Here is a 25,002-nt window from a genome sequence, read left to right on the forward strand (position 1 = left end):
CCATTGTTACATTGTTATTCTTTGGTGTTATAACTCATTTCCTGTAATGTTTGGTGTTTAAAAGTTGTGGTGACTTTACATTCCCACAGTTGTAGTACAACATGAAACAAATCAGTTGCAGAATTTTCCTCCAATCACTGATGATTTGATTTTCCTTTCTCCTTCTTTCCATCTCTTCGTGCACCTTGAGCTGTTTTAGGAAGTAAGAAGACTCCCCCCAGAAATTCCCCATCATAAGGTCCCAGATGGGACAGTTCCACCAGCGAGGGGGCAGGTGTGGTTGGTGCTGAGCACCAATGATTAGCCTGGCCCAGTAAGTGCTGGAGGGAGTTAAATGGGGCAGGCTGCCAGCTGCTGGTGTCTGATGATGATGGGCTGGGGGAGGGGGGTCAGCCGGGGTGGGTGGGGTGTAGGCGGGGGTGGTGTTAAGGGGAGAGATTCCCAGCTGCCTTGCCGCATACAGAAAGTGTCACATCAATCCAACCTGAGCATAGTTCTGCATATTTGCATTCACCTATTGGATATTGAACACACATATCAATATGTGCATACTCATATTGTCTGATCACATGCATGATGCTGCATCATATTAAGTTGACATAAAACAGGAACACCCTTCTTACAGGTTATGTTGCTACTGTTGGTTATTTGGAAGCACCTGGCCCACTAAGCAATATCAAATTTCACTGTTTGTAAAGCTAGCTGTATTTAGGTCCCTGTCAGGGTGGATGGCTGTCACACTGCAGCTGCAGTCGTCATAGCAACAGGTAATCTGCATTTCCTTTTGTGTGCTTGATTACTCTATTTGACTCAAGGCTCAGTCTATGTCTCACTATGTATGTTTGAAGGGTTGGACAGAGGGCATTGATCAGCTCATCCTGTTTGACAGGCCTATCCATCAGTGGTGATGACTCTATTCTGGGATTGATGGGGTGTGTTCCATCTCTTATAATCCTATCTCAGCATGCAGGACGCATACTTCCTGTGTGCCACTCACCGCTGGGGTCGCATTTCAAAGTTCATCGGGCAGAGGTGCCATCGTCCCCCTTTCTCAGTGGGAATGATGAGATTCAAACTGTGATGATAAAATCAGACTTGTACATACTCTATCAGTAGATTGGTTCACCCAAATGACAAAAAACCTCATATTTTTCATACTGATAGTTTAGTTTGATTTTTGCAGGTTTTGAGAACTCTGATTCTGAATTTTCAGTCTCCAGTCTAATGCAATGGAGGTGAATTTGGTTGCCTACGGGATTGAAAACTGACCCAAAAAAGCAACTCTTTCAAGAAATCAGTGCCTTAATAACTCTGCATCCACAGACCTCACTCTGAACAAATTTCTTTGGAATGACTTTCTACAATGGAAATAGTCTTGTTGACGGTGGGTTGTTGATTACCATTCATAATGGGGATACTGACTCTGCATCACTGAATTTTTAAGTGTACTTTTAAATGCATCTTTGTCAAATTCTGGCAAATACAGCCAAAACTATCTGCATGACTAGATACCACACAAGGAAAAATATGTTTTTTTGGATGGGGCAGCCCTTTAACTTTCAACTTTTCCCAATTTAGCAAGGCTTTTAGACATGATATCACCAGTAGTTCTACCTGAGGTTATAATTTTGCATCGCAGTCTGCAGTTTTTGATGCCAGCTGATGGGGAGGGTTTTTGTTCGAATTTGCACCCAGCATGGCCTCTAGGACGGAGGTGTCTTTGTTGCAGTAAATTGTCCCTTTGTTGTGTCTCTCTGGGCACTGAATAGCTCTTTGTGTTGCTGACTGATAAAGCCTCTGCAAACAGTCATGTCACTCACACACATGCGCACACACAAACACACAGACACACAGCCAGAGGTGTCAGTAACGATGTTACACTCCCATTAGATCACAATCTTACAAACAGAGTGACATACAGTGCAACAGCAGATGCTCGGATAAGCTTATCCCTTATCAATACTGGTCCTCGTCACAACAGCAGCCACACCTATCATTCCCACTTTCAGAATGAAGCCGCCATTACTGCCTCTGAATCAATCAAAAGGGCCCTCCTGTCTATGCTTAGTGTTATTCTGTGTGATTGAACGAGCAGTAGGTCGGTAACAGAGTGGCACGTATTTGCATTTTATGGCCCGCTGCAGAAGGCGTGCAGGACTGATTAGGTGGTTGGTGTCTCTGAGGCTGGAAGACTGGGCACATCTGTCATGCTTTACACATATTAGAAGTATGGAAGGGTGTGATCTCCTTCATCAAACTGGGATGTGTATGACCTTACAGCAGGCTAGTAAACTCAAAAGATTAATCTGCTCATATGAGTCCTTGCAGTGACAGCTTTCATCATCTGTGATCAACTGTATTCTGTTTTCTTTGTCTTAGTGACTAGTGGCTCTTGTCCTATTCCTAATATTGCCATGAGTGCTCTCCAGTGATTGTGTCCACATCACATCTGCCTACCCTCTTGACTTTAGGGTGTGTGTGTATGTGTGTGTGTGTGTGTGAGGGAAAGAGATGGCATTATCCTAACGCCAAAGTAAATTTCCTTTGGTGGTTGCACAGAAGCCAGAGCTCTGTTGTAACAGCAAACATTCGCACGACAGCCTCCAGCCTCCAGCCTTCTGCTTTCCATAGGCCGTTTATTTGCACACAAATACATGAGTGGTACACACACACACACACACACTATCATGTAAGGCAACAGTAGTGGTATCAGACATATAGGGATACCTTTAATGCTGTTGAAAGGAGAAACAAAGAGGAAACGCGCCTCGCCTCACATGCACACCGGCAGTGTGTTTTCTGATTTAATCTATAGAAGCACCTGTCTGTCAGTACATGCATTATTGCTTGTAATGCAATTAGGTGTGTGTCTGTCTCTGTCTGGGTTTATATGTGTGCCTGTTAGTGTGTGCATCTGCACATGTCTTCCATACGTTGTCAAAGGGCATCTCAAGTGTCCCCAAAACAGAGCTCCAGCTGGGGGTCAGAGGTCAACAATGACAGGTGTTCCTGGCTCCAGATGCCTTATGGGAAGCCAGCAGGTGTAGGAAGGGCATGGATATTAATTCAAATGATAATTTTTCGCTCTTCCTTCACTGGAGGTGATCAGTAGCTAAAATACATTATAGCTTTTTTTTTGCTCATGACTTGTTAAGTGTAATTCTCTGGAAGTTCCTCTCTTACCTCAGATGGTCTTTACATGCTGTCCAAATTCATAACATTCACTAAAAACTGTTCAGCATAACATAGTCTGATAATGTGCTAATGTACATAATTGTATGTTGATCAAAATATACACACAGGATTATTATTGTTCCTGACTTACTTCACAAATGAGATGAATGGTATAAACAAGAGGCCAAAGTTATTCCACCTATAGAACAAACCATTTTTTGATCGAAAAAAAGTGGATTAAAAGAATAACAAAAAATTAATGCATGTAAAAACAAGAAAATCTACACAAAATCAAGCAGTGTATCAAGCATTTTCTCTTTTAAGTTTTGATTTGACCCAAGACACATAAGACAGGGACAGTTTTCTCCTGCTCCCCTGCTTCTACTGTGCTGTACAATAGAGCTAAAAAATCAGGTTTTGTCTGTCAGGATCCTTGATGATAATTAATTCAAACCTGCTTTAATCTTAGAATTTATTGGCATGTTTATGATTTACAGAAACATTATTGTTGGTCGAATGAGTTCCTTTTTGTTGAACCTGAGCTGGTTGTGTTGCAGAGGGCTTTGTTTGTCTTGTACCTTGTTGATATGAATGAAATTAGTGAAAGTACATGTACTAGCATTGAGTATGTGAGCCCATCTATTAGCCCCCCACAACATCACCTCTTCTCTAGTAACTGGACATTATTGCATCTTCCTCATTTAAACTGCAGTGGTGGTTGAACAGTAAACTTTACATGTTACTGCCACTCAGTGGTAAGAGTGGTACATGCAAGCATTACGAATGCAAGGTGCATTTTCTTCTATTGACTGTATTTCTTTAAAAAAAAAAAAGGCAGTCATGACCCACAGCCAATCATGAGTTTGGGTTTTTAACCTGTTCACTGTATGTTTGACCTCAAGTAAATCTAACTGCTTTTTAATGCTCTGCCACTGCAGTGTCATCACTGCCCTCCAGTGCTTTGGGGGGTTAACGACAAATATATGTGTAGGGATATCATGGAAAGACTTGTTTACAGAGACTTGTAATTGTTACTCTGCATAATATTACCACTGTTTAGGTTTGCTTGAGCAAGGCACTTGCAGAAACCTGTTCTCTGTACTCGGAGAACAGGGTGTTTCTGCAAAAGAGCAATCATGTTGTCGTGGATGGATTACTCAAAATCATGCCTTGAGGAAACCTGTATTCATCATGGAAAATAAACACAATCATTACTTTGCACATCTTGAACTCATTGGTACTGTAATAAGATCAAGATAGGTCAACTGAGAGTATAAATTGGAATAAATATTTCCTTTGCTTTGATAAGAAAAAGTCGTCCATATATCTGTAGATCATAGATACAAGTAAATCTGACAGAGAGATATGATAAATGTTGAAACTGCCTTGGAGTTAATGATCTGATTACATGTTGCATCACTGATACTGATCTATAAATCAATCTGCTGTTTGCTGGCCTTAATCAGTCTTGCACTGACATCTTTAAGAACCATTACAACTGAAATTTGTCAAATCTAAGGTTTATTTCAGTGTCATGCAGAGTTGATTCAAATTATCTCTTATTCTCTTTTTTCACCTATTTTTGTATTTTAAAAGTTTAAAAATTTCACAATGACCTGCAAAACCTTAAATATCCTCAGTCCAGGTGACAGCCATGAAAGATCAAACAAAAGAAGCAGGCTTAATCTGATATATAGTAAACAGCCCCTTCCCCCGACTGACCCTCCTCTGGCTTTGTTGACTTGTCTGCACCCCAGCTTGACAGTTTGTCCATTGAGGGAGAGGAGGAGGTTGGAGAAGGTGAATTAAGAAAGGCAGCTGGTCCAGATGGCATCCTGCACAGGTTTATGGAGGGGTTTGCTTAAAACTAGCGTAATATAATCCTTGTCAGGTGAGTATGTCAGATTTGTGTAGAAAAAGTGCATCATCATTACTTTAAAACCTACCTGCTCTCTATTGAAAAAAATAGATAACATTTTCAACCTAACTTTATCACTACGTATGTGGTTTTGTTTCAACAATATATAAGACTGGCATGTGTGTAATGGACAAGAGGATGATTACAGCCATTCAAAGCCCAACAATACTTTCTACAGCTTTTTTTTTTTTTTTTTAAAGATTATTCACCTCCAAAACATGACACTGGCCTTGGAGAACAGTTGCATCCATTACATTCTTTGGGGTTTGTGATATGATGTGAAGTTAATTAATTTAGCTCATCAAGAACATGAACTAAATATTAGTCTTCATAGTTTAAAAAAAAAAATTGATCATGCAAAAATAAAAATCAAACACACACACACAAAAAAAAATAAAAATTGTGCAACCAATTTCTGCATGTTACTATTGTAACACTGCAAATGATTTGTCTATTGAAAAAAGGGAAATAATGTTCTTCTGTGGCACCAATTGTCTGTGGCACTGGTTTGTTATTACACTTTTAGCATTTTAAAAATTATGGTTTCTTACTGACAAACAAACTCTGTAGACACTTTGAGGAAGCCAAGCATAAAAATAAATAACTTATTCACAGCAAAAGTAAGTAAGTAAGTAAAATTTATTTATAGCACCTTTCACAGACACCAGTCACAAAGTGCTTCACAGTCAAAATAAATAAAACAAAGATAAACAACAGATAGGGAACAACAGGGAAAAACAGGCATAAAACACAAGTAAAACACAAGTTAAAACATAAAATACCACATGCTACCTAAATGCCTGTCTGAATAGATGGTTTTTAACTGTCCAGAGTCCAGAGACCCCTGACATATTGGGAGACTATTCCAAAGCTTAGGTGCTAGAAAGCACAATCTCCCTGAGTCTTAAAATGTGTCCGAGGGACACTTAGAAGACCCTGGTTAGAGGACCTAAGAGCTCAGCTCAGGGTGTGGGGGTGCAGAAGGTCCACGATATAATGTGGAACCTGGCCATGTGGGACTCTATAAGTGAGCACCAAGATTTTAAAATTAATTCTAAAATTAACAGGAAGCCAGTGCAGAGAGGGTAAAATAGGTGTAATGTGTGACCACCTTTTAGCTTGTGTTTAAGTCCTAGCAGCAACATTTTGGATGGTTTGTAAATGGCCTAAGGAAGATTTATTAAGGCAGGTAAAAAGAGAGTTACAGTAGTCTAGAGGTGATTAGATCAAAGCATGTATTAGCATCTCCTGTTCAGCTTTTGACACAAAAGACCTGAGTTTGGCTATGTTTCTTAAGTCAAACATGAATTACTCAGTGTCTTAATATAAGCATCAAAACTCATGGTCTGGTCAAAAATCACACCAAGATTACACAGACTAGACGGAGAAGACGAGAATAAGGCACAGAGGTTCTGCCTGATAACTGAGTGGAGGTTATCAGGAGCAATAATCAAGACTTCAGTTTTATCTGCATTTAACTGCAGGAACTTATTTGCCATCCAGTTCCTAATTGCATTTAAACAGTTGTTCATTACAGACAGTCTATCAAGCTTATCAGATTTTAAAGAAAAGTATAACTGGATGTCATCAGCATGCAAATGATAGGATATACATACTGAAACTGAAACATAAATTCTTTGAGATGCAACCTGCGTACTTAAAGTACTTCATGGCTTTCCACAAGCCCTCGATCATCCAACATTTGCACCAAAAACTCCAGATAGTTTCATTTATCCATGGGGATGAATTTGTGGATGGGATCTTTCTGAGCTTGAGAGGAGCTACTTTATCCAACACAGAGGAGCAGTGATTGTTAAATAGTTGAGCTTAAGTCACATTGCAATCTTTTAAAACAATATTTCTGTCAAAATTAATAGAGAAATTAAGTAAGTATTCTACTACTGTTATCATGTTGGTTTGAGTTTATGGAATATTTATGCATTTATTGCAGGGGTCAATTCAAGCTCTTCAACTATAGTCTGAATTCTTTCCAGCATCATGGATCATTTCTATGAACTTGTTTCCTCCAAAACAGACTCTCAGTTCCACCTCTCTGTTTTGGTGCAATCCATGTTCTCACATTTGGTTAAGAGTTCTTCAAGTCATGTCAGGTCAGGTTAATTTTATTTGTATAGCCCAATATCACAAATCATAAATTTGCCTCAGGTGGCTTTACAATCTGTACAGCAATACAACATTTTCCATCCTTAGACCTTCGATTTGAATAAGGAAAAACTGCCTGGAAGAAATGGAAGAAACCTCTGGAAGAACCACAGAGGAAGGATGTCTCTTCCAGCATGGATAGACATGCAGTAGATGGACAAACAAGATGACAAAAGAGCACAAAAAGTGCTTAAGTGGAAAGACATTCCCTCCCAGCAGGTGTGGGTATAACCACTTAAAAAGGACGCATGTATTAAATACAAAAATATAAAAATATAAAATATAAAAATATAAAAATATTCATACAGTATATCATAAAAAATGCCAGCCTAAATAAAGGTCGAATAGTAATACAGTGGAAGGATACATGAAAAAACAATAGGCAAAGCTGCCCCCCCCCCATTCCCTCCATTGTTACAAATATCAAATATTTTACACAAGGATCAGGCACATGGAAATTTAACTGAACTCTCCCATTACATTTTTGATTAAGACTGTTACAAAATACTCTAATTGGACCAGAGTGAGGTTATCTTATTTAGTTTAACCATGAGGTGGTTACAATGTTTTATTCTTGATTTGCTTTGCAACTGTGGCCATTTTTTTTTTTTTTACACCAGTGCAATGTATTGAAAAACATCCCTCTGAAGCTGATCTAGATATGACATTTCATGTGATCCTACAGAAATAGCAGCAATGTGTGACTGAGGCCAGGAGGGAGCAGTGTTTCCATTCCTAATGCCTCACTGGTCTGAGAGCCAGTCGCAGATATTGCCTTAACAGACATGACAATTGTGAGCGGGGGACTGAATTCTTGGAATCTTTAAATCCACTTTGACTCTTATGTGCCCATATTAAAGTCAGTGAAAGATCTTTTTATAATGCATTTAATTTATATGTCTTTCAGTCCAGTAAACCAGATTTTCATATCCTTGAATTTTTCTCCAGAGCCGTGTGCGTGTGCTGGGTAAATTTGTTCATCTGCTACATTTCATATCAGAGCTATAAACTTGGCTTGCTCCAGTAGACTGTGATATTGTTGCTGGAATGTTCTCTGAAAGGATTTTATGGTCTTTCCTGTAAAGTCTCTTTTGGGACCGACTGAAAATCCTCCTCAACAGACAGTGAGTATTTTTGTACAAATTCCCCCTGACAACCAAAGAACAAATCTAATAAAGTCTGAGCACCTCGCTGGGCTTTCTCAGGTCTCTGTGATGATTGCAACATTCTCTCTCCGCATGATAGAAACTCTAGAGACACTGTGGTTCTTGCATTAATACACTTTTTTGCATAATCACTGTGGTGAATATTATTATGTGTTAAAAGATATAAGTAGATGTGTCAGCACTAAATTATAATACAGCTGTATGCTACAAATATATCCACTTTTGAAATGCATGATTTACATTTGATATCAGTTGCCAGTTTGCTCTCTGTTTTTGCTGGGCCATAAAATATTGCAGTAAATCCCGGGTCTTTCTTTGAAACTGTGGTTGAAAAATGAGAAACACAGGCTTTACATAGTGAAGCCATAAAAGGATCCCCTCTTTGTTTACCAGATTATCTAGGAAACTCAAAGTTGGAAACTCAAAACTTGCAAGGAGCATTTACTATCTTGGAGACTTTGACTTTCTCTACATTATTATGAACATGTGCATGTGTGGAGAAAGATCAATTAGTTTGTACTTATAAACATTTAGAACTGAATTATATGGAAGAGGGTCTGTAAATAGATGTATATCCCAAAGTGCCCTATTGTGTGATTTCTCTAATAAATGCGAGTTGAATCAAATACAGGCAAATATATTATGTATAGGTCCTGTGCTGTTGATCCCAAATGTGTTATCATTTAAAAACTGGTTAGATTTATTAATCAACATAAAAGATAATGGAAGAGAAAAAAAAACAAGAAAAAAGTGAAAATTTTAAAGAATATGAAATAAATTTTTGTTGCATCTGAGGAGAAGAAATCATATTTAATTAATCTATATATTAACTCAGTTATTTGTGTGTGGGACATCAGACTGAATGCATAAAATGATAGATTTGGACTAATGAATATCAATCCAGGTACAGGTAAATATTTAAAGCATGTCAAACTTTATATAAGTGTCATTTTAAGTAGTTGTGATATGTGGTACTGGTTTAAAAAAAAAAACTAAAATAATATTAATTATAACAAAATGAAATAGACCTAAAGTGATAATTATAAACGGAACTACAATCTAGGACTATACACTGTGGCTCAGCTAATCACTTCAAGATCCCCTCCAGACAGGTTTTAAGGCATATTAAAACACTCTGCTTTGATTAGTAATTTGTGTCTGATATGGTTTTTTCTGCAAAAAAAGTTGAATTACCTAGTTAAAAACTCTCAAAATGACAAATTACCCCTTCTCCCTCATTAATAAAAATCCAGAATCTATGAATATACAAATTGTTAATTTCAGAAGTTTAACTGCTGGACACAAGATGTCTCCTACTTCACTGAGCAGTCCATTCTCAGTGTTTGTGCACCGGAGGCTTCAAATTTCCACATCACACTGGTGTGAGTTGCATATTGGTATTTCTTAGTGAAGTGAAGCAAGAAAAATATTCTTGAGACTTTAAGTTCTCCCTCAAATCAATGAAAGAATACAGCAGAGTATCTATGTCCCTTCTTACATTTGAAAATATGCTATATGGTTGTTTCTGTACCCCAAAAGTAACCACTTAGTGATCAAAACACAAATATGGACAGCTTGTTACATGTTATTTACGGCAAGTATTATTTAAGATGATTGTGTGTGAAACGTACTGCAACCTTCCAACTGTATCTGCTTATTCTGTGTATTGAGAAAGGTGAAACGCATGAAAGCTTTTCAATTTCTTCCAGTTTCATTTCTAAATTTAACACGTCCTCATCATGTCCTCAGTGTTTGTTTGCAGGATATTAAATCAATTCCTCTTTTATTTATATATTTATCTTGCCTTCATGTTCACATCTCAGATTACAAACCGTGCATTTGTCAAACATGTGGCTAAGGGTTTAACATTGCATTGCTATGCTGCATCTGCCAAATCATAAATATATTCCTAACTGTCCAAGGTGGATAAGCATGTGCCGGAGCCATTTGTTACACTGTCATGTACACTATGAACCATGCACGCTTCGTGGGTGCAGCTGTTATATCTGGGAGCACGCCTCATTGTCTCACAACAGGACAAATCTCTACGATAGAGTTACATTATAAAAACTCTCGGCCTGCGTAGCATTTTGATCTTCTTTGTGGCACTCATGACTCTTGTTACAATAATAAATGATTAAATAATAAGGTTAACTGATTTGAAGGTAATGTAGAAATGTGCTTACACTTCTCTGGATAATATATGTGTGAATGTCAGCTGTGTAATATGTTAAACATGATGTAATGCTTCTGCAGGTTTGTCCTCCTCTTGCCTGTAGACAGAAAAGCAGAGTGGGGAGAGCAGCGCCTCCTCCACTTGTCTCTGCCTCCTCGCGGCTGTGTTTACAATCGGCATACCACGCCTGGAGCTGCTGTGCTCTAGAGTTTCACTAAAAAGGCCCCGGCACAGATTCCCTGTTTGAATCTTCCTCCGTGTGTGTGATTGTGAATCTAAACTTTGCTCTGTTGTTTATGTCTCCTGTCCCCTGAGTATCTCGGGCACCACTGACATGCCGCTGCCGCACTGGATAATAGCACAAAGTTGGACGCTGACACACCGCTCTCTTATTGGATAATGAGAGGAAGTTAGACGCCGACACGACATGCGCTCTTCACTGGTGTCCTCTTTCATCTGTTTTCAATTGTGGCTTTTAGTCTTTTTTTTTTTTCCTCCGTCTATCAAGAGCCAAAAGAGCTTTTGAAGAAAAAGAGAGGATGAGTGAGTTACAGACTAATTTTAGAAATGCTGAGCCACTCATATCACCCAAAAGCTCTGTATGTTTATCTGTGTTTACTCTGCAACATAATGTCTCCCTAAACCACATAAACTCAACAAGACAATAAAAATCCTTAAGTAGACAGAAGAAAGTGGCTTCGAGTAACAAACGCTTCAGGCCTGCCTTATCTCCCCTCACAGTTTCATGTTGTATTAGCTGACAGAGGTATCTGTTGAAGGCCAGGTGGGTACACGCTGGAGTTAAACTTGCACAGGATGTCCTTATCACTGCATGGTTTCCCATCACCATCTTTCCCTCCCTCATTCTTTCCCTTGAACTGTAACCTTCTGTCTTTCCTCCTACTCTTTCTCACTGAGGATGATGCTTTCAGTGTCACCCGGTGTGCAAACTGCTTATTTGGACCGGTGTATCTATTAGAAAAAATGGGTCAGAGTTCATACAATGTTTTTCCACCCTGCCCTCCTTAAGAAGAGACAACAGCAAAAAAAAAAAAAAAAAAAAATGATGGGGAGAAATGTTTACAGAGTAGAGAAGGCTCTTAGCCCTTGTGAGTTAATGATGAACCCAGTATTAGGAAGGTAGGCCGCTAAAAGGCAGACCTCATCCTCCTTTTCTCCAGCTGTGACGAAAAGCCCTTTTTAGACAGCATTAAATGGACATGAGGTGAGCAGATTACACCTTCCAGGCTCCGCTAAGCATCACACTGTATGAATGCATTTCACTCCTATAAGACATTAGTTTCCAAACCTCCCTGCATTAATGGATTACCTGGGCCGTTGAGGAAGTGTAAGGAGATCAGTTAGGTGAGGCCACAGTCAGTGACAGCCTCATCTCCCCCCAAAGCAAACACACCGAGGCCAGTGCTTAATGACTTCTAATCTCAGCACACAACCGTTGTTCTGGACTGACCTGAAAACATCTTCAAGACCCAAAATACTAATGAGACAGTGACCTGTTTTTCATTACCAATCACCAATCTGACACATTAGCTGGAAGTTAAAGGGAACACCATCAGCTGACGTTACAAGCTAATGCTCAACAAACAGAATGGAAAACAAGATTGGTTCAATGGATGACTTAATATCCAAAAGCAAACAAGTAAGACCCACAATCTCCATGTTTCACACTGATAACAACCCATTAATCACTGCTGTAGTTCGCTGGGTTAAATCCCCAAGAAACACACTCACCCCCAGACACAGGAGGTGAGTAACATTTATTTTGTGGTGCAAAAAACAATGAAAAAATAAATGTATGAATTCAAAAATAACATATCTTCCCAGAATCAATGCCTCAGTTAATCTATATAATACAGTTCCAATGAAAATGTATGGAAATTGAGGTTTGAATTTTATTAGAATATTCCAAAATTCTACAAAAATAAAAATGTTGCTTTATGTGACATATGACATTTAAATTTCCACCACAGCTTCAGTGAACCTGCTCCGTGACCAGATGTGAATGTACAGTATGTAACTATGTGAAACAGGGTGTTGTACAAAAGAACACATGTGGCTCAGTTGACTTTCTCAAGGTCGAAAATGTGCATTTTGTGTGACTTTTCCTCAATAAATCTGTTAAAATAAGATTCTTTTGGTCTCCGCAGTGGAGCTAAAACAGTGCAGAAGGATTAGCGTTACAGGAGCGTTTTCCACCTCCTTATTCCCCTCCACCCTGCATCTGTACTAAACTGTCCCTGGTGTGGATACATTTTCAAGATTCTGGCATGTAGCTGGGTCAGTGTATATGTGTGTGTGTGAGAGTGTGTCTGGGTTATTGTGAGTATACATGTCCCCAGAGTGGATTCGTTTTCACAGCTTGGTGGTGTGGCTAATAGCAGATTCAATTTGGCATCTATTTTAATCCCAAGGATGTGAAAGTCACAGCGGCACTAATCATGAACCCAGGCATCAATAACCCTGAACTCCCTCAACACACACACACACACACACACACACACACACACACACACACACACACACACACACACACACACACCTGTGTATATAGGTTACATGTGCAAATACATCCGTGCTTTTTGTCATACTTTTTTAAAACAAATAAAGGATACAGACTGAAGTGCACTCTGACTGATGCTGTAAAGGAAATGTTTGTGATGAGCAACAGTGTGTGTAGGTTTCCAAACTCTGTCTCCTATCTTTTGTTCAGTTCATTTGACCTTTATGCTTTTCTGAGTAAATCCTGTATACAGAAACAAAGATAAAATCTCCCCTTTTTCTTTTCACTGAATGTTTCACACGCTGTTCTCTGGCAGCCACTAGATGACGCTGTTGTACCAACACTTTGTCCTGTTTCTCACAGCCAACAGTCTGCTAAACATTTGCTATTACTGATAATGAACGGCCAATCTCCGGTTTAAAGAACTATTTTTGGAGAAACATCAACATGTTATGAACTTGTTATGTAGGTCAAATGGGTTTCCCCCCCAGTAATTTACCTGCTCCCTCTAAACATTAATCGTTTTAAGTGTGATTGTCACATTTTTCAAATGCTCAGAACATATTTTCTCACGTGTGTCACTGCGAACACATCATGTAATCTCATCTCCATCTTCTTGTAGCCTAGATGAAGATGTCATGTGTGATCCTGAAGGCAACCCGCACCCGTTCATATGTGAAAATCTGCCACAACATGACATGAAAGACGGTCCTCCTAGGGAGGACACAGCAGGAAACGGCAGCATCCTTTAAATCTAGATTAGACATGGACCCCCCATCAAGCCATAAATTTGGGGCAATTCAGTCCCGAGACAGAGTTCAATCAATGTCTCTTATCTTGGATAAATATTTGCTTCCCTGAGCTTCAACACAACAGCACTCAGGTCTCACAGGGGATTTCCACAGTTGATCAGCAACTTTGTGTTGCCTGCGCCACATTGAAAGATTTCTGCGAATTTCTTGTCATCATCAAAGTCACTCTGCATATTATGATCATGTTTTGTACACCCAGCTGTCAGGGCCCATGATAAAACTTGCCTGCACACTATAATCCCCGAGGGTTGCGTGACTCCGACAAGGCGCTACTGCCCAAAGTAATAATTTCCAGGGAGCATCACAGTAAACAGCAAGGAAATAAAAAAGTATGAGGGGGAACCCCGCTCCCAAGAAAGCTAGACGTTAGATTTATGCTCTGGTGACATCTGAACGCTTTCTTTGCAGCAACACTCACCCTATAGTCTTCTCTAACTCCTAACTGCATTTGATGTTGGAGTTTAAATTCAGGTGATGTGTCTGCCAGACTTTCCCCCTACAGTCTATGGTTAGAGTTTGAGGGCCAGTCTTGGTCCCTGTTTTTTTTTTTTTTTTTTTCTTGTGGGCTGGTTCAGTGTCTTCCTACAGGGAGCGCAAGGAAGAAGAAGAAGAAGTTCGCACCAGTTTGCCTCCAATCCAGTGGAGGTTTCAATAGCAGCAGCGCGGCAGGGGAGGGACGCACTGCCAGCACTCGGGATACCCACTCACACACACTCACACACACTCCTGCCCACTAGAGACCAGTTAAATCCGCAAGAAAACTGCAAACACGCACCAGAGCAGTCGCCTAATCCGATTGATAGGCAACAACAACAGGCGTGAAAACTGAGGGAACTACTGGACACTGCAGAGGAAGACTTGTATTTTGATTTTTTCCTTTAAATCGCATCTCCTTTAGTTGTAAGGCACTTTAAAAAAATAATAAAAATCTTGGTGATATCAGAGTGGTTTTGAGAACAAGAAGCGCCATCCTTCAGATAACTTCGTCGTTTCATTTTCCAAAAGGTAAGATTATTTCTTGTAATGTATTTTTCTCGCATGATCTTTCTTCTGTCATGTAGCGGTGCGTGTGACCCGGAGCCTCTTAAATTGCTAGATCTGTTGGCTGACTCAAAGAAAAAACTTCCTTCCCTTTCTTGAACTTTTCTGAAGCTGTTTGGTGCGCATAAAAGCTCCATATAAATTCAGAGTCGGACTCCCCGAGTTAAGTGCCTTTGAAACGCCTGCCAGACGGAGAAAGAGAGGAAGAGGTTTTGCGGTTTACAACTCCGGGAAGTTAAAAGTTTCAAACACATTTCAATCAAGCCCGAACTCGCATGCTCTTTTAATTGTGGGTTGTTTTGGTTCGGGTTGTATATCACAGCCCACGGGACGGCACAGATGAGCACCGTTAAACGGATGAACTTTAGAAAATCCTCTTGCTTTTGTGCAGCTAAAGGGTTCCCATGCTCCCAGGGGTGACACAGCACCCAATAAAGGCGACTTATCAATACGCGCAGTATTTCTAATGGCCCGCGCGCTATGTGTGGTATTCATGCGCAATTTTAGCTGCAAAGTGTAAAAAACGCTGCACAGTTTCTCGACTTGAGTGCGATTTTTGGGTTCATGTTGGTTTCACCGTGTCACCCATGGGTGCTTTTACGCACCTGTAAGAGCCCCGAAGTGCAGGAGTGGAGCACTAATTGGGAGATCTAGTTTTTCATATGAGTGACAATTAGGATATAATTGACTCGCCCTCACTTCATTTGTTTTAATTCAAATGAATCAAGCCAGATTAATCACAGTTTAGCTCGTGTTGGGAGTTGTTTTCTCCTCATCCGGTCCATGTGAGAGTCGTGTTTTTTTCCTCTCAGTCGGTGCTTAATGAGAGACATACTCGGAGCGGGGATTTGAATAACTGTATTTAGTAGCGGGGTGACGCCACACTGCCTCCCTTCTACTTTCTCAGGAGAATGAATCATGAACAAAAAAAAAAAAAAAGTCTTAAAATGGGAAGGTCTGCGTCGCATACCGTAACTAAACCGTGATTTGCATATGAAAACTCCTGGCTGAAAGAATTCCGCCAGTGTTGCTGTAGCCATTTGCGTCCAGAGAAGTGACAGCAGGCTGCGGTCGGTGTATATACAGTCTCCTCCGCGCTGCCTTTTGTCCGCGCTGGATGTCACATATCCTAGAGTCACCGGTGGAAGATTAAGCATACAAGTTTTTATTTCCTTGTTAAATTATTCATCATATCCACACCCACTCCCAGTCTCCCCGGGTGCATTCATTTCGCAAAGCCCCTCATTATGCTCCCTCAGATGGACACAAGCACTGGCTGCTGAACAGGCTTTCAGTGCTCCCCTCTCTGCTCAAACACAACATAACGGATCATGATTGACTCATTTCCCACGACGCGGGCCTGTGCCCTGGATGATGGGCAGTGGGTGGATGACTTTCCCATGGGGCATTTTCTCTTGTAATCTATAATCACCCTTGCAGTCACAATACCAGCACATCAGTCACCCCCCCCTTTAAATTCTATGTGAATGGTTCGTTTTTTTTTGCGACCTGACCCTCCTCATAGAGACATTCCAGGATGCAGTGCTAAATGCAAGCTTCAGAGATGGGACTATAAAGAAGCAGGAGGGGAGGGGAATGGGGTGAGAAGGAAAGGAAACTGGGCTCTCCTTTCCATCATGCTATTGTGCCAGCTTTCGTGGTTCTGATGATGCGGATAGTTCATTTCAGAAACTCAAACTGTGAGTGATGTTGTGGATGGCGAGGAGACAGCTTCTGAGTGATGATTTAGACTTATACACAGAGTGGAGCGGAGGAATGTGATGGTTTGGACACACGCACGCACACACCCACACACAGACACGCACACACACATTAATATATGGACACACACACACATACACAGTAGATAAAAATCTCCAGTCTTGGATCAGAGCCCTTACCACAGTCTCTACCAATTCATTAATGAGCTGTTTTAGCTGTCCAAGAGCACCAGACCTGCTTTGGTTTGGCCTTCCTATAGAACAGGTCCAGGTCCTGTGTGGTTCCATCCTTGGCTCTCCTCTAAGCCCACTCATGCACTCCACTCACTCCAATCCCCACATTGGCCCTGAAGTGACAGCAGTGATGGAGCTCGCTATTGAGGACCCACCATAAATCTGCCTTCAGACTTCCTTAAAGAAAACACATAGGCTTCAGGTCCTGCGAGCCCTGCCAGGCGTCTTGTTGGGTGGAATCCGAAATGTCTCTTTATTTGTGTTGAAATTAAACTGTCTTTTATTCCCTCCCGTTCTGTTAATGAGCTCCATGTGGCAGGAGGCAGGAGGCTTATCCGTCTTGACAAGGAGCTGGAGGGAAGGAGGGAGACCGGTTAAACAAAGTGAGGGGAGAGAGAGAGAGGGGAGGTCAGGGGCAGTTTGGTGCTCGTGCACATGATAGAGGATATATGCTCGCACACACACACACACACACATACATGACGGGGGCTTTTCATGCATGTGCTCTGCTTTGTGTTCAGAAACGCCTCCATACATGGAAGTAGTGTGCTTATAATTGGTGTGTTCCCGCTGGAAATACACTCACACACAGAAGAGTTGATCAGGTGCATGGATGGAAATTGTTGCATGTAATTGATATTTTTTTGCTTTAATCATCAGTGGATTGTGCATTGAGTTTAATTTTTGCAGTTGATTGATGTCACTGAAAAAAAAAATTGAGTCCATCTGGGAGATGCAGTGTGAACATTTTGTTTTGGCTTTGCACACGATTTCCCATTTTGCTTGTAATGACCCTAAATTAGAGCGGGGTCAAAGCTGTTATAGTAGAAATTCAAATGAAGGGGTGGCATTCCTCAGATCGCACAGGGATGGAAAGACGGAAAGGGTGCAGGGTCTTTTTCTTGTTCTTTCTGTCACACATTGATAATGTAGATATACAGCCATGGGAAAGAAGATCATCACCATTTCCTCGTTTTGAAATGGCACTGCATTTGTCCTTTAATCCCATTTCACAGCTCTTTACTACTCCACAGCTTGCCAATTAGAATATACAAGATATTTTCCACCCAAGATGGTGTGCAAATCCCACTATAAGTGAAACAAAAAACTATAAATGTATAAATAAACAGATAAAAATGCAACAAGAAAAACAAAGTTGACACGATTGCGGGTGACCGTGCCTTTAAATTATCCTTCCTCAAATTGCGATCATACATTCTCCCTCGTTCTAATTAAACATTAGGCTTTATTTGTTCCAGATGCAGCTTTTTGATGTGTTATTTTGGTAAGGGAGCCCTGTGGCATGAGATTGGCAGTGGCTCACATTTAAAAGCAGATCCAGCGCAGCCTGTGTGACCATGTTGACTCTGCGCTGGTCTATGCATCCGCAGTGACCCGACACTGCTCTAATATTCAGATGTCATCTCTCGGCAGTATATTGTGAATACAGACTGAGCGGGTTCTGTGCATGTGGGAGAAAATGCTGTTAAGTTCAGTCATAGGGTTTAAATCATTGGTGTCACATGTGAGGGGCACACTGAAGGCACACATCAAATGTGCTAATGACAGTGGTGATAAAACTCTTACTGTATGAGTGATAGCAGACATTATGTGTAATGACATCAGTGTGGGGGACAGAGCGGCCAGGGACGGGGCCCTCGCTGTGTCCGTGTGGTGTTTGGGGATGTTGGAATGAAAGACAGCTCTGAACAGCTCTGTACATACCACCTCAGCGCTGTCTTGAGTATTAATAGACATGTCTTTGTTCCAACTGACACGCTTCTGAAGTGGAATGAGACAAGCCGAGGCGATAAGGATCTCCACTCTCTGTGTGAGTCAAACCTCAAAGTACCACTTAGGCGGCTTTCCTTTTGCTCTCTGAAGTCTGGCGGTACGACGGGAGGCTGGGGTCAGACAACGGCAGAGACGGAGACACTGACAGGAGCTGTCAAGGGCTTTTTCCCTGCCTGTGCCTTTTAAGGGCGATAATGCCAAAATGAAGCCATGTTTGTAGTGTAGTGATGGTTCGTCCTGGCCCGGCCACTGTGGTTTTACTTATCTGTCTCCGTTTAGGATGGCAATAACGGAGGAGAAGTGAAAAGAAGGAGGGAAGGATGAACAAGTGTGAAAAGAGAAAGAGATTACTTGTTGATGAAAAAAAAACGTGATCAAGGGAAAAAGACAGACAACGGAGGGTGAGCAGAGAAAGGGAGAGGGAGAGGGTCATTAAAAGGACACCATCTCACTTGCAGTAAATGGCAGTAAAGTATCTGGCTAATCTGCCATCATTACACTGATTAAATCACCGGGGATTTGGCGTTCCCATCAGCTGCAATCAATGGGGCAAAATCAATAGACAGGGGATACGTGAGAGGCTCTCAGCTGCACCTCGTCCTGAGCCTCAGCTCCGTCTGTGGACTGCACCACCAAACATTTTTATATTAGCATCAATAAAACTTAAACAACATGTATTTGGGGATCTTTATATTAAGTGGTTTATGAAATAGTGTGGTTCCCTGGAGCTGAGAGCAATGTCTTTTCCTTCACACATCTGTGTTTAAATCTAATCCCTCTTTTCTCGCTGTGGCCTGGAGTACTCATTCATTCCCCCTTTACTTTTTTGTTTCTCATTCATTGATTTACCCACAGATGGTGTCTGTTGCCAGCTAGGTTTAATTTTAAATGTTAATTAAGGCTAAAAACTAAAAGGAAAAGAAGGCAAGAAAACACATTTTAGCATGAAATAAAATGTAGTTGAAAATGAGTTAAGCAGAAGTCTGCTAAAAACACTGTAATGTCTGTTGCCAAAACTAGGCAATGCCAAATATAACTCATTAGGAAGAGTTCTGTATTTTTAGCCAGTGCCAGAATGAAAGTAAAGAGCCATTCAGAACTTTCATGGCAAAAATAGACATTTTGGATACATAGTAATGTATATAACCCATTAATATTCATTGCTGATGTACATTAAAGCAGTCATGTCCATTAAATATGAGGCTAGCTACAGCCAGCAATTGATTAGCTTAGCTTATTTTAGCATAAAGACCAGAAACTAGGGGAGACAGCTAGCTTGGCTCCTTTCGAAATTAAGGTTAAAAAAAACCCGGCACCAAACCGACGTCTAAAGGAAAGGAAAAGTTGTGTGTGTTTTGGGAGGTATGCTTACTCACTTTCTCGCAGCGAGTGAGATGAGTCGTTGTCCGTATGCTAGGTATAGATTAGTTTTGCATTAAAAGACTGGAAGCATTATGAAACATAGCCGAGCTTTATCCAAAGGTTAAAAAAATCTGCATAGCAGTAGCTTGAAGCTCAATAATTGACATATTATACCTTGTTTGTTTAATCTTGTCATTTTCATACTTTGGTTTTTTGTACATTTTGTGTTAATTAGTGAGTTTTAGAGCTGGTTAGTAGATTTTTTAAAACCTTTGGACAGAGCCAGGTTATCTGTTTCCTCATGTTCCCAGTCTTTATGCTAAGCTAAGCTAATGGTCTCCTGGCTGCAGCTTCATATTTAATAGACAAATGTATTGATCTTCTCATTTAACTCAGAAAGAAAGCAATTAAGCATATTTCCAAAAATCCCAAACTATTCATTTAAACTTCAAGACATACCTCTATGATGACAGATAAATACTATCTCAGTAACTAAATCTGTAACCAGTGAACAAGTCTGTTCCCAGGAATTATATAACCCTGCATATAAAACTGAGTCATTTCTCTGTATGTTTCAGAATGAGGCAGTGTAAAGGTTGGAGCGTGGTGCTGCTGGTGCTGTTGGGACTAGGAGCTTTGGCCCAGAAGCTGCCCACAAGAGACGAAGGGCTCTTCCAGATGCAGATCAGAGACAAGTCGATGTTCCATGACTCCTCAGTCGTACCGGATGGTGCTGAGATTAGTGGCTACCTTTTCAGGGACACACCCAAAAGGTAAGAGCTCGGCAGACAAACAAATGAATGAATTACATAATCTTAGAAAGTCTACGTGTGTAATGTGTTGTGAGTTTGTTGCAATTCCACCTTCTGCTGCTGACTGATCCATACCAATCACTGAGGAAAACATTAAACTTGTTGATGGCCACTTACTGTAAATAGATAGGAAACATTAGGCGTTGCTCTGTAACATGATCTATGATGTTGATGCAAAAACTAAATAATAGATGAGAAAGTCGTGTTCTTGTAACTGAGTGTCTGTCAGCTCACAGAGAGAGAGACCAAGGTCAGTGGAACAATAATATCACTGTGTGCTTGAGCATAACAGTCTCAAATAGTCTGCTCATGCATTTACACCACACTTGATTTAGGATAACGTCAAACTATGATGAACCATGAATACTGGTGCTCATATCAGTCCCTTTTAACCTATTATTTCCACAGGTACTACTTTGTGGTGGAAGAAGACAACACACCCCTGTCTGTGACTGTGACACCTTGTGATGCTCCTCTGGAGTGGAAACTCACTCTGCAGGAGCTGCCAGAAGAGGCCAGTGGAGAGGGATCAGGTATAATTGACATAAGGCAGCAGTGGAAGAGGTTAATGACACGTTATGTGGAAATATCACTATCCCCCATACACAATTAACCTACGCAGTGATGTTAGGCTTTGTGTTTTGGTGGGTTTTAATTAAGTCAGTCGTAGTGTCTAGTCTGACCACTTATGATGTCTGTCTCGGCCAAGCTGACGTCTATAATTTTAGAGAAGGGCTCTACTCTAGTCAACCTACTGAATCAAAGCATTACATCCCTTTACTTAAGCTGTCTTGGTCTTCTTAAAGTAAATCCTGCTGCTCTGTCTGTCTGTCTTCCTTCCTATTCTCCTTTCTTTCTTTCTTTCTTTCTTTCTTTCTTTTTCTTTCTTTCTTTCTTTCTTTCTTTTTTTAATGGCCTCTCTGCTTCACATTAAAACTTTCTCCATCTGGAGGGCGTCTTTTCAGCACAGGAGATCTTGCCAGATGACTAAAGCGGCGGTTTTAGAGCATAGATGTGTGATGTGAGCATATATTTGAATGTCAATACATGAGCACCTGCTTGTGTGTCTTTGCTCTTGTCAGATCAAATATTATAAAATGATTTATTGGGTAGTTTCCCTGTTGAAGACAGTTACCTTGCATCAAGAGAAAAGAATTCATCCCTAAGTAGAAGAATAATGACACATTTGGACCCAACACATGCAGTGCCATTGGTATAAGCCTGACTTCACAAGACATGGTGCAGCAATAGCTCAGCCAGTGAACTTCTTCCTGTCTTTGCAACTCTTTTTGCTAAATGTCTCTAGTGGGAGTAGATCTTTGAGCATTAATTTTTAGTACACCACAGGGCACACTCTCTGGTTGACAAACATAATATTATGGTTTCTTGCTCAAGCCGGAGTAAGAGCTAGGACTGTCTCTCTCACGTAGAAGCTACAAGGCGCCTCTTTGTAGAGCAGCTTCCTCGGAAAGGCCAAGTGAATGCTGGCCTGTGATGTTTGGGGATGTTTGGATTGAAAACATGGCTGCCATGTCAGGGGCTAATCATCCGTGAGGCTTGCAGAGCTTCATCGTGACCTCACAGCATCAACACATTAAATATTTTTAGTACATTTGGTAATGATTTTTCATCAAAGTGAAAAATGAAATAGAAAAAAAACATTGTAAAGGGCACGCCTAAAGATCTGTTAGCATGTTCAAATTTTGTAGTGTCAAATTGGATGCGGTGTCAAGCAAAGAGCTCACGTTGTGCCTGTTTGTTTTTGTTTTCCAGGAGAGCCTGAACCTCTGGACCAACAGAAACAGCAGGTGACAGTAGATGAGGGAACGGAGCTCTTCACCTACAAGGGCAACGATGTGGAGTCCTATGTGGCCACCAGCACGCCATCTGGCCTCTACCAGCTGGAACTGCTGTCCACAGAGAAAGACAGCAACTTCAAGGTGTATGCCACCACAACTCCAGAGTCTGACCAGCCATACCCGGAGCTGCCCTATGACCCTCGTGTGGATGTGACGGCACTGGGCCGCACCACTGTTACCCTGGCCTGGAAGCCTACACCAACGGGCTCTCTCATGGGCCAGCCTGTTCAGTATTGTGTAGTGATCAATAAGGAGCACAATTTCAAGAGCATGTGTGCTGCTGAAGCTAAGATCAGCACTGATGATGCCTTCATGTTGGCTCCGAAGCCCGGCAGAGATTTTAGCCCCTTTGACTTTGCGCACTTCGGCTTTGTTCCCTCTGACAGTGGTTTTGGGAAGGACCGAGGCCTAACAAGTAATAAGATCTCGCGGGCGTATGCAGCCAAACCCAAAACATCAGACATTCAGAAAGTGTGTATTGGCAATAAAAACATTTTCACTGTGTCAGACCTGAAACCAGACACACAGTACTACTTTGATGTCTTTGCTGTGAATTCTGCCACCAACACCAGCACAGCATACGTGGGAACTTTTGCCCGCACTAAAGAGGAAGCTCGTCAGAAGACAGTGGAGCTGAAGGACGGCAAAGTATCAGATGTTTTCATCAAGAGAAAGGGCAGCAAGTTTCTGCGCTTCGCTCCTGTGTCTTCACACCAGAGGGTCACGTTGTTTGTCCACACATGTCTGGACGCCGTGCAGGTGCAGGTGAGGCGTGATGGCAAGTTGCTGCTCTCCCAGAACGTGGAGGGGGTGCGACAATTCCAGCTGCGGGGAAAGCCAAAAGCCAAGTACCTGATCCGTTTGCGTGGCAGCAGGAAAGGGGCCTCCACTTTGAAGATGCTAGCCACCACACGACCCAGCAGCAAGCAGCCCTTCCCTTCACTTCCGGAGGATACGCGCATCAAGGCCTTTGACAAGCTGCGCACATGCTCCTCCGCCACTGTGGCCTGGCTGGGCACGCAGGACCGCAACAAATACTGCATTTACCGCAAAGAGGTGGCTGACAATTACGGCGAGGAGCAGCGACGCCGGGAACAAAACCAGTGTGCTGGGCCAGAGACCCGCAGGAAGTCAGAAAAGGTCCTGTGCAAGTACTTCCACAGCCCGAACCTGCAGAAAGCTGTGACTACAGAGACCATCACAGGTCTGGAGCCAGGCAAGACCTACCTGCTGGACGTTTATGTGGTGGGACACAGTGGTCACTCAGTGAAATACCAGAGCAAACTGGTGAAAACAAGGAAATACTGCTAAATGACTCTGCAAAGAATAAATCTATTATAAATATATATATTAAATAAGTTTATTTAACTCTAAGTGATATTCTACTAAGGAGTGTATACAGACTGACTACTCACACAGCTGATGGGCCTGTGGCAGTGACTGAACTGTTTGTAGAGAGAGATATCAACCTGTATATTTATGTTTACATTTCATTGTGGCACGTCTGGGCAGCCCATAGCGTGAGGTGCTTTGTTACCAGGCTTGTCGATTTGACATCATGCTGCCACTGGAGAGGCAGAACTTCAGAGATCATCTTTCATCTTGTATGTTTATTTGTTGCTGCATGACATTTGCTTTTGTCTGTCATATTTGTCTGTCCTTTCAGTTTCGAATCACATCGACCGGAGGAGATACAGTAGCTACCCGCATTGTGTAGATGTCTCGCTGCATATTCACTACATGTTTTAGAAGGAATTTAAATTATTTTATACTTTTTGTCTCTCTTTACGATTGTCTGTTTTTATTGATGACAATAATAACTGTTACGAGGAAATTCCAGTTTTATGAGGAAGTTGTCGTAGTTCAGACATTCCCTTATGTATCTCAGCCAGTGTTTGCTCTAGAGCCCATCTTGTAAATGTGTTCTGTGCTGGAGATCTGTGTTATTATCACTGTATCGCTGTGTGTGTGTGTGTCACATGTACAGAGTTGTCCTGCCAATATTCATGTACATAAACACTAAATATAGAACAAGTAATCCCTGTGTCACCCTGGGTGTCATGTTCTTTTGCCAAGCAGTTAACATCACAATCGTGGCTCCGAGATGAAAGAGCACACTGCGCATTGTGTTCATAGATTTAGACGCCTGAATTAGGGTCGTATAAGCAGAACGTCATACTCGGAGTGATTTGAATCCCAGAAATGATGTGTGACAAGAAAAACCGACAGACTCTGTGGATGAGTTATTT

At 41.3% G+C, this 25,002-nt stretch overlaps 1 protein-coding gene across 2 annotated transcripts; it reads left to right on the top strand.

Moving 5' to 3' along the window:
• The first annotated feature begins 14,517 nt into the window (after positions 1 to 14,517).
• ndnf (neuron-derived neurotrophic factor) lies at positions 14,518 to 24,802 on the top strand. Of its 2 annotated transcripts, none has more exons than XM_044362198.1 (4): positions 14,518 to 14,935; positions 20,661 to 20,855; positions 21,303 to 21,427; positions 22,668 to 24,802. In XM_044362198.1, exons 2-4 carry the CDS (start codon positions 20,662 to 20,664, stop codon positions 24,062 to 24,064), a joined length of 1,716 nt encoding a protein of 571 aa, XP_044218133.1. In that variant the 5' UTR covers positions 14,518 to 14,935; position 20,661; the 3' UTR covers positions 24,065 to 24,802. The 2 variants fall into 2 exon arrangements, with proteins under 2 accessions (XP_044218133.1, XP_044218134.1); XM_044362199.1 differs by lacking the exon at positions 14,518 to 14,935 and adding an exon at positions 20,063 to 20,082.
• The last annotated feature ends 200 nt before the right edge of the window (positions 24,803 to 25,002 follow it).

The sequence above is a fragment of the Thunnus albacares genome, chromosome 9 (assembly GCF_914725855.1).
Source record: "Thunnus albacares chromosome 9, fThuAlb1.1, whole genome shotgun sequence".
NCBI classification, from domain to species: domain Eukaryota; kingdom Metazoa; phylum Chordata; class Actinopteri; order Scombriformes; family Scombridae; genus Thunnus; species Thunnus albacares.